The sequence below is a fragment of the Phaethon aethereus genome, assembly GCF_964289735.1.
Source record: "Phaethon aethereus genome assembly, chromosome: 14".
NCBI classification, from domain to species: Eukaryota; Metazoa; Chordata; class Aves; order Phaethontiformes; family Phaethontidae; genus Phaethon; species Phaethon aethereus.
In genome coordinates, this window is record NC_138590.1 from 4949018 (window position 1) to 4962457 (window position 13440).

At 48.5% G+C, this 13440-nt stretch overlaps 1 protein-coding gene across 1 annotated transcript in view; it reads right to left on the minus strand.

The window, feature by feature from the left end:
- WWC1 (WW and C2 domain containing 1) overlaps positions 1–9507 on the minus strand; it is a gene marked incomplete at both ends in the record, with an annotated part of 71917 nt that extends 62410 nt beyond the window's left edge. The window contains one exon of the mRNA XM_082006330.1: positions 9389–9507. Coding sequence (XP_081862456.1) covers positions 9389–9507 — 119 coding nt within the window. The remainder of the gene's footprint in view (positions 1–9388) is intronic.
- Positions 9508–13440: the final 3933 nt, after the last annotated feature.

Below are 13440 nucleotides of genomic sequence, written 5' to 3' on the forward strand. Positions count from 1 at the left end.
ACACAATTCATTATGGAAAGCTCATCTGGAACACTATATACAGTACAGGTCATCTTAATTTAGATAAGCCTCACTATTTTATCTTAAAAATACATCCTTTTCATACCAAGTTCTCCCCTGAGAAAAGTTTCCATCCCTGCTATGCAGGAACTCATTCAAAGCAACAGCAGTCAATGAAGCTGCATCATTAGCATCGCTCCACTAGCCATAGGGAGCATCTGGAAAAATCCTAAAAAGAACACAGAAGGTGCTGCGGCAGCAGAGACCTTCCGTAGAAGGAAGGTCTCCGGCTAGCTGAGCCCCCCTCTTCCCATCAAAACAGCAAAAGTCACAAGCAGCAACCAGAAGACCAACCCAAAGTCACATCAGATGCTGAGGAACAGAAGTGGCACCATTCCGAACAAAGGTCAGGTCTGAACGGCAAAAACCTGTCTAAAGAGCATTGCAACAACCTAACAGCTGTTAAAAACGAGAGCAGCATCACTAATTGAGCATGGACCTTACCCTGTGTGCACTGCTGGCAGTAGAACTGCCACATCTCCTAGATCAGCAACACAAGATGCAGAAGCACAGCACGCACGTGCTGCCCCAGAAATCCTCATAAACCCCCAGTGACCCACGGGGGCCCTATGGAGCAGGCGGTAACAGGCTGAAGGTCTCCCCTCAGGGAAAGCAGCACTGGGGCGAGCAGAGGTTTCAGCTTTACAGCACCATGAAACACCCAGACACTACTGCAATGCAGGCAACGAGGAGCCCACCCTCACCTTACTGCCCAGTCCCTGCCAGCCCAGGACAAGAGCTGCCCACTTCCCCACGCCCACCCACACACCTCCTCCCTTGCACTTCAGCAGCTGCAGCACAAGCCAGTTCTGCCAAGCAAGTGTGATAAACTGCACCTCCCAAAGGGGTTACCATGAGCTTCTCTGTAGCTCGAATCAGGCTGACTGGGCCAGCACCACCCAAGACAGGCCACCAACCCGAGATACTTCACAGGAAACAGAGTGAGTAACTTGCAGAGCTGCATCACATGTGACAGTCACATACTTTCCATTATCAGCCCCACCCAAATTCCCTTTGAGATAACTTGGATAAGCAGCTCAAAACCATAATCTTTCAAACAGTGCAGCTACGAGAACTTCAAGCATCCAGGATGAAGCTGTCAGTGAGATGATTCTTCCCATTCACTCAGGGGTTAGGTGCCACGATCCAAGAGATTGCTGCTGCCAACCTGTGGTGCCAACCTGCCTGAGCCCCTCAAAGGCCGTCCGGCAGGATTTGTGCACTGGATGGCTTGCAGGCTGCATGAGCAAGGGGACAGCCTGTGAAGCTGGGGCCACCAGCATGTCTTCTAGCAGCTGCAGAGGCTCAGATGCCGCATGAAATCAAAAGGTGCACCCGGCACAAGCAAAATTAACCACTAAGTTATCCACAGTGGAGCTTTATAGAGCAGTTCTGGGGCTACCTACATTTTCTTGTGCTGCTCTAAGGGTCCAGAAGATTATTTTGGACACTACTGTTCCTCTGCAGGCCGTCCTCTCTGTGGTAGGGTTGTGAGGGATGGAATGGCAGAGCCCCCTCTCCTTAGCAGGGGATCACCCTTGTTCTAAGTATAAGGCTATTAAGGCAGTTTTAAGTCACATATGAGAAGTTTGCAAATTATTGCAGGGTCATTTAAGCAACAGTTTCACTTATACTTTAGTTCGAAACAGTTACGTGACCACCTTACACCTCAACTCTGCATAGAGCAGATATCAATGACTGCCTCTTGCAAATCAATACTGTTTGTTGCATGCTTTAAATCCATAAAGCTTTCCTCCACAGAGTAAATTATTCTAAAACAGTGATCAGGCATTTGAGAACTAAACAGTTTCACTGAACAATACCATTAGTCCTGAAACATCAGCTTGACATCCCAGCCAGAAAGCACTTTGTCAGAACTAATTAATCCCCACAGCACCTCTACAAGATTGAGAAAGCAATTCATCTGCTTTTTAAGTGTGTTGGGTACTTATGTTGCAGAACATTGTGGCTGGGGTGGAAGCCGTAAGTACCAGCATAAACAGAGAACAAACCAAGCCAGCAGAACCCATCCAAAAGCGTGAAAAACCAGAGAACACTGACAGCTGTAGGATTTGGCTTCTTTGCATCTTCCTGTTACAGACCAAACCTCCTGCGACTATCCAGAGAGTCTTCCAGATGTCACTTGACTGGATGAGTGGCAGTGAAAAGCAGTTATTATTCTGTTGGGAGCAGTTTTGTCTGTTGTTTGTTCAGCCAATTATCTATGCATGTAGCTTAAAAGGGAGGGGGGAGCAGTAACCTTAGGCTCTGTGAACAAGAACTCTGGGTTTTATTTGAGCAGTTAAAGCTAAGTCTTCATTACCACAAGCAAAGCACGTCACCTTACTAAACAGGTCCATGAATGGCAACCAGCCAGCATAAGAAGTATTTTTCTCCAAGGAAGTGGTCAATCTACATAGCTCTCATATGTGAGTATGTAGTAGCACTAGTCTACATACCTCTACCTGATTTTTGCCTAGCTGCTGCCACCTCCTCCTTATTAATTTATTTTTCAGCTAGCACTTGCCCTGCTGGTGAGGCATTCACAGCCACCAGGTTCAGGCAGCCAGTCCCTGCACGGGGAGAACATCAGCCAGGCTTTCCCAAGCCAGCTGTATGATCTCTCCCCCTCTTGGAGAAAGACTTGAAATTCTCCCATACTTGACACAACCAAGTGTCAAGTCAAGCCCAGAACATTTCAATCCTGGCAGACAGCGAGATCAGCAGAGTCTCCATAACGCGTGCAGGAACGCGGTGTGGGGCGGTGACGGTCCTTGGCATGCTGAGCAGAGTGCAAGGCTACCCTTGGCTGTGTGCAGTCACCTTCAGGAGAACAGAATAGGAATCAATCATTTACTAATAGATTCCTCCAGTAACCGAGATAAGAACCCAGTCCGAAAAGGTGGTGTGGCGAGTCAGTGACAGGACCACCCTCAGCCTTCTAGCATACGTCACTTCTTTATGTACAAGTTATTCCATTACACTTTTTTGGACAAGCCTTCCCATGTCTTCCAATAAATTTTCTGGCACAAGCTAGAGGAATTTAAATCAAATTCAGACACGGAAAAGTTTGCTGCAAACTCATCTTCCCATAACTGTGCTACCTATGAAGACACCAGTGCAAATTACACCTTCAGGAAATGCTCTACCTCACTGCTGGTTTCATCTGGGCTCCAGCAAGTGAAAATCCACTCTCCCTGTAAAACTTGGATCAGAAATCACAGGGCAAAGCTAAGCACAGCCAGCTCTGGGAACACCTCGTTGGCTGGGCTGGCAGAGCACCTGACCAGGTCAAGTGTTTGCGGACAGTTTCACAGTGCACCCCCAGCAGCATTCCCGGGTTGCCACTGGACCCAGCCCCACTCCCACACCTCCGAGCCTCCTGCTCAGTCCCAGCTATGCCAGCACAAGTTTCCGCACAAGCATACACAACCTGGATCAACCATTTCTGTAAAATAAACCCAGACAGTAAAATAACATTTTTCAGCCAGACCAGCTTGTGGACCTCGCTCCCTGCACTCATATGGAATTCCACTCTGGCAGCAGCTTAAGGTGCCCCGTCAGTAACACCACCAAAAGCCCCTGCCCCAGGTGACCAACACAGCAGCCACCTCTCACCTGCCATACCCACATCTGGGACTTACTAGCCAATTTTCTGCCATTCCACTGGACGGAGATCAAGAGAACTACTTTGATATGAAAATACATGACATACGTAGGGATGAAATTGTTGATCCCCTTGCCAAATAAGTTTCCAGTCTGTGGCAGTGACACTAACTTCACAAGCCATCAGTCTTTGAGGCAAAAATAAAGGACTGATCTTGTGAGCAAGATGACCTTGCCAGAGCAGAAGATGAAGCTCAACCTACATATTCCTAAACAATGTGATTTACAGAGATTTCTTCAAAACTGAATCTGATCTTTTAACATTCAGAATTCCCCAAAATGCATTAAAAAAAGCTGCTGAGCTGAACAAAACTGCACATTTTTCTTTTTTTTTTTTTTCATGTTCCATAGGCTTTTAGTAGTTCTAAAGTCACTGCCAACCTCCTCTGTCCCTAAACACACGTGTGTACCACACCTTTAGCAGTGATGCCCTTGTTAAAAAGCATCATACCTGTTGTCTCCAGCTACTCTCCCCAGTTTGAAGCGAGTTTACACTAAAGAGGAAACATGCTGGCTCTGGAGGCAGTCCCTGCAGTCTCCCAGTCTCCAAAACGATCAATACATCCTACCACAGGGTTTGTCTTGGGAGTTTTGGGGAAAAAACAAACAAACAAAACAATGAAGTTTGATTTCTCATAACTGAAGAGGTCTGATTGATTTCAGCTCCAATTCACTTTTTCCAATTACAGGTGCAGCCTGTGTTAATTCGTCTTGGAAGACTCCTAATAGCAATAAATTAAAAAACTTGCAAGTGTCACACTAATTTTACTTGCTGTCCTTGTCTCCCTATGTATTAGCACTTATATAAAGCAATTAATTTTAATTCCCGTGGGGGAAAAAAAAAAATTGTAAGAACAGCACAAGTCCTACACGTTACGACACCTGGTCCCAGAGATGGCACTCAGATGGCCAGGAAGACTGTATTTCTGTCACTCACTTCTGTACTCATGGAAAATGGTTATCAACATCCAATATCCTGTGGGCACACATTGAACTGCCTGTTCTTTATAAACTAATCAGCTATTTTGGGGAATGTAAACATGAGAAAGGGGCAGCTTCACATACATATGACAGGGTGCTCGGCTAGCTATCAATGAAGAAAGGCAACAGCAGGCACCAAACTAGCAGCCTTCAGTTGCATGGCCTATGCTGCTGCCAGGGATGAAAGAAAAACCTAGGGAAGAGAAATGCTCCATCTTTGAGAATTTTCCTCTCTTCTCCTTACGCTTACTGATTTTCATCTCCAGAGAACCATGGCTCCTTTTCTTCTTGTTGCTCTTCATTGCCCTCCCTTCTTGTAGCCCTTTTATTCTGGAGAAGTCCCACATTTAAGTTAGCGATATTTAGCTTTATACCAGTGATTATAGTTACGCTATAGGCAAATAATCCAAGTAGTGGACAGCTACATATGAAATTTTAGTGTGATGCTCACATTGCTAAATCTTTAAAACAGGAAGTTCGGAGAGCAAGTGTGCAGAGCAGACTGGAGATAGAAAGCTTTGAGATCAGAATAATTCAGAGGAGACAAAATACTTTGCAGTATTTCACATCAAGCCTAGAAGGCAGACCTAGAGGGGCATGGCTAGATGACTGTGCTCTCTATATGACACGCCTAGCTTTTCTTCATCAAGATCCTCAGGCTCAGCAAACCTGAATCTTCCTGCCTAAATAGATGGCCCTAACTATTTTAAGTGCAGAAGGTCTTCTAACGTAACAACACACACATTAGCACATATTGGCCCTGAACTTTGGCAAATTTCTTTCCTCATTCTCTTTAACAAAGCTCTACTTTGGAGGTTCAGTCTGGAAAAACCTCCTTACGGAGTAGGGAAGGCATTTCAGGGAGCAACTGCAGAGTCCAGGCTTTCATTTAATAAATGTCTCCAACCCCTTACATTAATAACAGCCTTCAGAAATGAAGGGCCATCAACTGAGGCACTGCTGAAAAAACTGACATCATCTGTTGCCATTTAGTAGCTTCACTTCTTTAGTAGCTAGAAGTGCTCCTATTTCAGTAGCTTTCACTCTCAACAGGAGTCCAGTCAGCTCCACCTAAAATAACCTAGAAAAAACTGCTTACACCACCATGTCAGTAAGGAAGAGCACAGGAACACAAATATTGAAGAGTGGGACAGGTTATCAGGCATCTCCAAATCCTCAGTGCAATCAGGAAGCTTCTGGGTTGAGAGGCAAGGAGAAGTGGAAAAAACACTATGCTCTCTTGCAAGATAATTTAAGGGAGAGTAGAGGCTCCCCTAAACCCAGTGTAAAGAACCCAAGGACAGCATACCCACCAGAAGCCAGATACCCACCTCTAACATGAGTCTGATGAAAGCAGAAATCTCATTTGGGGCACTCTGTTGGTGCAGTTCCTGATTCACACTCATGTTTAAGAACAGGCAGCAGCTGGTGCTAACATTTTGAGACACCATTCTTACTTTCTGTTTGGTCATCAGCACAGCAGCTTACAGTGCAGATGCGCTCTTTGTGTTAAGAGAGCAACTGGGACAACTCTGGCATGTTTTACCAAATGGTATGTACTGGTGCATAGCGGAAAGATCATGCTTGCTTTTAAGACTAGGAATGGCAGATTTCTTCCAATAGCTCAGCAAGGTTTGATCTCCCATTACACTGTATCCAAGTCCTAAATTAACTAATTTCAAACAAATCTACAAAAAAAGTAAGCTACATGAGCTTCCTTTTATACAAGGAAAACACAGTAGAGTGGGTTTTTTCCGCACCTGGTCACTAGAACTGCCTTACAGCTTTTTAACCAGAAATTCTTGGTTACAAGGTACCTTGATTCTTTTCTGTTACACCATACCACAGGTACAGTAACAGTTAAGCAACAAAATTCTTCAGATTATTTAACCTTAGATGATTTCCCATAACGCTCTAACATCCACAGCACTGCCCTGAAATCTAGTACACCTTTAAAAGGTATGAGGTAAAAGTGCTCCAACATGTAGTCGCTTCAATCAACATTTCAGGCATCTGAGCATCGCTCAAGTCAGCCTCACAGGAGAGCGAGATGCCACCGGGTGCCACTGACTTCCTACCGACAAAGTCTAATGGCCCCTCTTACCAATAGCCCACCTGCAGGACTGGTGTCATGCGTTACACGAGAGCTGGAAAACCACCAGCCCCACTGGCTTCATCAGCCCAGCTTTTGATTTCATGCAGTCCAAGGCCAGCTGAGGTCCGACCTTACACCCCCTGCTGCTGACACCCCCCGCGTGCCCCCCACCAGGCCCCCTTCCCTAGCAGCCCATTAAACCAACCTCAGTTAGCAGAGGACAAACCTAACACCAACCGTTGTCACAAAAACAATGGGCAAGCCCATGCCCTGAAGCTAGATGGTATCCCTGCTCATGTTTGTTTCCACTAAATTAAGCTAGAATGAAAGATTTAGGGAAGGTTTAAAAACCTGTGCATCCTATCTTTAGCTACCAGTTGTTCCTCCCTGAATAAACTGATCAGGTATTACAAAGGTACAATACCACTGAGAAGCAACTGGGTTCAGAGTGAGCCCAACACATACCTCTTCTTCCACATTCCTCAAATTTGCACTTTTACAGCTACGTTTCCTAATATCTATTGCTTTTCACTGGGTAAAAGACAGCACGCGTAAGCACAGCACACAGCGAGCACTGTCGCAAACACACAAATCAACCTCTCAGCTGCAGCAATTTTAAATATGACTTCTAAAAGGCTAGGTTTACAAATATTTACACTTAAAATACACTGATGAAGTTCAACAATCGGTGCATAAATACAAGTTCACTACAACAGGGAGTAGTTATGACTTGAGGGGATCAGAAATTCCCCATCAGCTGGTTTTCACAGACAGTGGTAATTAGTTGAAAGAGAACTTATTTCCTGTATGTCAGAGCAGTGTTTCAGCACATGCAAGCACATGGTCCCCCAGGTGATGAGTACATGTTGTGCCACACAGCTGTTCTAGCATTGGACCAATAAAGTCTTCAAAAGTATGAGGATTTTCAGAGGGAGTATCTAATTCAGCTTGCTTTCCTGGTAGCCCTACTGGAAGATGACTCAGATGCAAAGCTCGTCAGGGCCATGTGTGTTCAGGTGTATTTCTATGTGCACAACAAGTATGTCATGTGATACGAGTTATCAGTATGTGTTTGCATATTCTCCTTTAACAGTGGCGAGCAGGTAATGTTTCTGTGACAGCTCAGTACACATGTGTAAGTAAGGGACCTATTTAGTAATTTCTGTCAGTTTTTTGAATCACTACTCAAGGACAGATGAGAATTTTTATAAGCCACTATTAGGTCTATTAGATTTCTCATTTGTCTTGATTCTCTGTAACAAAATAAAGATGCCAGGAAAGCACTCCTAATTTAAGCTTGTATTGACTTACGAAGATTAAAAAACACACCTTGAAACAACCGTGTTCTAGCTCTTCTCGACCATATTACTGACACAGAAGCCTCAAAACAAGTTCCAAACCCCCAGCCAGCAGCAGGTTACATTTGTGTACAGTATATACAAGGATTATTCCTGGAATGCAGAACACTCCTTGAAATCCTGTAAAATTGGACAATCATTCACTTCCACGCTTAACAAAAAAACATCAAAATAGAACTGGAGAGAAGGCAAAGTACTGACATCCTGCCAACAATGGAAGCCCTATCAAAGAACTGATTGCTGGGGCAAGGGGAAGAAAGGAAAACAAATTCAGAAATTACACTCACTGCCAGATGGGACAAGTGTGTAAAATTTATCAACAGCAAACCACATACTCAGATTGTTGGAATTTACAGCTCATCAAGACGGATTTTTAAAGATGCTGTGTCCAGGAACACCAGATAACAGAGCATTATATGTGAAATTTAGACACTTCGGATTTGAACAGCTACCCAGTAGTTCAGCTTCCTGCCTGCCTGAGCTACTGTATGCTGGCTTACCATAACTGCCTCAAGCATGGAACTAGAACGTGCTCCGACAGAGTGCTGCTTGGAAAATGACCTGGGTCTTGGGCAGTAGAACTGTTTTCTGTTTCCCTTACTTTTTAAAGTGAGCAATATGGGGAAAGAGCTCCGCACAGCAAGCTGGGACTGCTGGAAGCAGGAGGCAGAACAGGGGCGATCTGAAACACCCCCTGAAGTCAGTGACCTCCGTAATCTCCAGGCTCACCAAGGCCACCGAGCTGCTTGCAGAGGTGGGCCACGAGGCAGGATCCGACCCACCAGCACCTGCCTGACCCTGCTTGGTCAGTCCTTCCCCACTCAGCACGGAGCCGCCGCCGCGCCCGTGGGGTGGACCAGGTGGGCTCCCCAGCCGCGCCACGGTTCAGACGGCAGTGCCGATGCCAGCTGCACTGCGGGCAGCGTGCCACGCAGACCTGCAAGACGCCTGGAGAGGGAAAGCAGGCGGGCAGGAGGATGAGGAGACCAAACAACAAGAAACCTCGCTGACCTCCCTCCATCGCTCACCTCCCACGCAGAAGGCAGGCGCCCAGCTAGAGCTGCGGGGAACGAAGCGACGGTCCTGTCCCTCCCGCCCGCCCCTCCCGCGGAGCCAGGCCGGAGCCGAGGGACGGCAGCGGTTACCGACCGGGCAGCCTGGGGGCGAGCAGCCCCCTGGAGCGGCGCCCCCGCCCGCCCGCCCGCCGCGCCGCCGCCCCGCCGCCCACCTGTCGCGGGGGTCGACCCAGCTAGTGGTGCGGCTGCCGTGGTCGATGTAGTACACCTTCCCGTCGTAGTCCCGCGCCTCCTCCCAGCCCTCGGGCAGAGGCAGCTCCTTCCGCGGCATCGTCCCCACCGCCGGCCGCGCTGCCCCATCCACCGCTCCGCTCCGGGGCGGCGGCGGCGGGGGCCGGCCCCGGGGCAGGGCAGGGCAGGGCCGGGCCGGGCCGGGCCTCCCCTCCCGCGGGCAGCGAGGAACGGTGCGGGGGCCGCGCCGGCCCAGCCGCGCAGGGAGGCACCGCCGCCGGGCAGCCTCACATGCCGGCCCCGCGGCGGGGGCGGGGCGCGGAGCCGGCTGAGGCGGGCCGGGCTGAGGCGGGCCGAGGCGCCCGGCGCCGCACCGCAGCGGGGGCGGTCCGGGGAGGGCGGCGGGCGAGCCCACGGTCAGCCCTGCGGCGCGGGAAGCCCCGGCCCGCCCGGCCCCTCACGCCTCCATTTCCTGCTCCGCCGGCGGCAGCGGCCCGGCGAGTCCCGGGGCGGCTCCGCCCCCTGGACTCCGCCCCGCCCACCAGCGGCGCCCGGGGGGGATGCCTGTTCGTAAAGGCTCCGCCCGCCCCACCGCACGCACGAGAGCGCCCCCTGCCGGTGGGGAGGGTGGGGGCACCTGCGGCGGCGGCGGTGACGGGCCCCGCGCGGGACGCGGCTCGAGTGGGGGGGTCCGGGGGCCAGCGCAGGGCGGGAGGTACCGGGCCGAAAGCGGAGGGCTGCCATTGTACCCGCTGTCTTCCACGTAAGGGCCTGCAGCCCAGCTCGGCCCCTCTGAGAAGAAATACAAGAGGTGGAGGATAGGGGTGCCACGAGGATGGCCGAAAACTTCAGTCGGGGTCTCCTCGGTGCCCCCGGGGAGACACGGGCCGTTGGCTGTCAGAGTGCTGGCACTCGCACGGGCAAGCACATAAACTCTTGCCGGGCCTGCGGGACATGCCTCAGGCTGAGAGGTGTCCCTGGCCTGTGGCTGCCCCAGCTGTGCGGGGCCTCCCTGGGCTCCCCGCAGGTGTTCCGCTGCCAGGCCGTGCTTGCTGGCGGTAGGCGAGCAGCCATCCAGGCTGCTCAGGCCGGTCTCCACAGGCGTGACGTTGCTGACTTCCCATTTATGTAGCTTCAGCAGTGAAAGCTCCTTGCAGCTGGGCCTGTAGATGTAGTAAGACCATCACTAGAAAGCAGGAGTATAAAAATATGTTAGGGTAGCACAAGAAAGTCTCAGGTACAAGCCATAAGCCAGAGGGTGGGTGATGGTGTCCGCACTGCGTGGCACGCGACCCTTTCCAGAGCAGCTGCTGCCCTGGCTCGGCTCCTGGCAGTGCTGGAGCGTGGCTCTGGTGTAGCTGCAGTGCAGAATGGAAAGAGCTATGAGGATGTGCCCTCCACAGTTTCCTGTCCCCAGGTTTCAGTAACGTAGTCTTGAACAGACAGCCCATGACAAAATGTCGCAATAAAAGCTCATGCGGTGGCATGCGATCGGGCCATGAGCTAACATGGGTGACCTACACAGCGTGGTGATGAGGGGAGTTTTGCGTGAGGCAGCGTTCTCCCTGGGGAGCACCAGCCGAGCCCGGTTGCCTGCTGTCGAGGGTGAGGGAGAAGCAAGAAGTTTTACAGAGCTCTACTATTGAAACAGCAGAATGGAGCAGGGATCCCTGCCAAGCACAGAGGTGGAAAAGGAAACTGGAGGATGGGAAGAGGGGAGCCCTGACGGGCTGGAGACGGAAAGTAAAAGCGAGAAAGACAATTAGGAATAACATCTCATTTTTGTGCCAGATTTTGAGGGTAAGATAACTTCTTTCAGGCTTTCTGACAACCTGCTGGGAGCCAGAACTGCTAATTCTCCAGAGGCTGAAGCAGAATGCTGTAGCAGTTGGCTGATGAAGTTGTTGAGCAGGGAAGAAAATGAAGACAAGTAAAACTGAAAGTGAGGCATTTGGAAAATAGCCTGATTTAACCCCATTTTATCTGAAGCCAAACTTGGAGGGGGGCCACTAAATGTGTTGCTTTTATCAACAGGACTGTACACAAGGCTTGTAAATTAATAATAAAGCAAGAATAAGGGAATAAACACTGTATCTGTCCGCAACTCTAAATGAAGCTTGTGGTTTCTTTTGGAAGAGAAGCCTCGGAGCACAGGGAGCAGTGCTGCTCCAGCGGGCAGACACCAGGACCGCCAGGAGCCCTGGGCCAACGCCAGCGGCGTGCAGTGGATTTCTGTAGGGCACTGGGCTAGTCACCGTGGCCGTCATTTTCTCTTTACTGCTTTTAATCTTGTGGATAATGGTGTTTCTCTCTTTGTAAAACACTCACCAAAGGACTTGAGAAATTTAAAAAGGGGAACTGTAACAATAGGGAAAAAAAAATCAGCAACAACTAATGTTTTTAAATATTACGAGAGAAGCAGCAAATAACAAAGTGATAACAAATTAATGTGTATTTTCATGTTCCTACATTTGTGGTCCTATGTTCAAGCACAGAGATACTTCTAAAAATCATGTTTCATTTTAAAGTGTTTTTTCAAATTTTCGTAACGCATGTAGAGCATATGGAGAAAGGCTATATGTAAAGAAGCCAACCAAATACTATCTTTCCCAGATGTTATCAACTGTGCTTATAAAGAAAGTAATTGTGTATTTTTTTTTAAAGATAATTGTTTTTGAAATAAGTATCTTGGAAAATATTTGCAGGTAGTTCTGACTCAAGTCAAAAGATCTTATTTTTCCACTCCTCTTTATTTTTTAAATCGGGGGAAAAAACCCCTCGCGTTAAACCATACGAACTTACGAATGTAATCAGGAATGTGCATATGGTAACTTACTCCCTTTTACCACTTACACTCACAACAAAAGAATTCAGCGTTATCAGGGTCTGTTTGAACTGTAAAGCAATAAACAAACAGGTGATTGTTTTCTCATGAGCAAAGAAAGGGAAGGTTTGGTTTGTAGGTAAGATCTTACCTATGTGAAACGGAAGAACAGAGCAGAGAACAAAGTCTGCAGAAACCTCATTTTTTTTTGCGCTGGGGTCAACGTCTCCAGCATGACCTCATGTGCTGCACACCACCATCCCGTCCAGCTTTGCAGAGTCCACAACGGGCCGGGTAACAAATTATTCAGTAACAAGAACAGCCATTTTCTGTTGGTGATTTCTGTGTCGGAGAAGCTGGTTGCTTGTTGCTTGCTTCTTGTTTTTTTTTTTCCTAATACATTCAAAAGCCTGTATTTTTGTACTCAAAGCTCTATTCTTAATTGACTACGAATAACAAAACCCACAAATGTCAAAAGCTACCAGAGCACAATATTGGTCTCTTAGCCAATATCTTCAGGTGTCTGAGCTGAAACAGGAGGAAAAATGGGTTTAAATTCACTTGCCAGGGAACAATTGCATTTACCTGAATTTACCTCCAGCAACGTTCAACTTGAAGCAATCATGTCATTTCTGTGGAGGGTTGCCTTGTCCTTCTAGAAAGCCTGTTCTGCACTCTGCCCACCCCCAAACTGTATGTCAATTTTTTTCAGTTTTCAAATGGCATTTGAGTTTTTAAAAAGAGTGAAAACCAGGTTTGGAAGGATGGAACATTTCATTTCTGAAGTAACCCAAAGCACTTCCACTTTCAGAAGCCATTTCCAGCCTGGCGAGAAGCGCAGAGGTGCCCACGAGGCAGGGAAGAGCACACAACCTGCTGTACTTTCCAGTCCCGACATGAAAGGAACTTTCTGTAAACATTGGCAAAGCTGCTTCATTGTCTTCTTTCAAACTACTCCTTAAAAGACCCGTTGCCGGAGGCCTTTCAAAAAAAAAAAAAAAGGAGCTGACATTGGCAAAGCCGTCCTGTTGCTCTGGCAGGTGTTGGCTGCTCTTGCCCGGTGTCCCACCAGTCCCTGCACCTCTTGTTCCGGACATGGCATCTGTCGCTTTGTTCTGTACGCACGCAGCGTTTGGTACAATGCTTCCTCACGCACAGCCTAGGTGAGATGTGAGGAATGGCGAGAGTTTCAGGTTGGTCTGGCGAGGT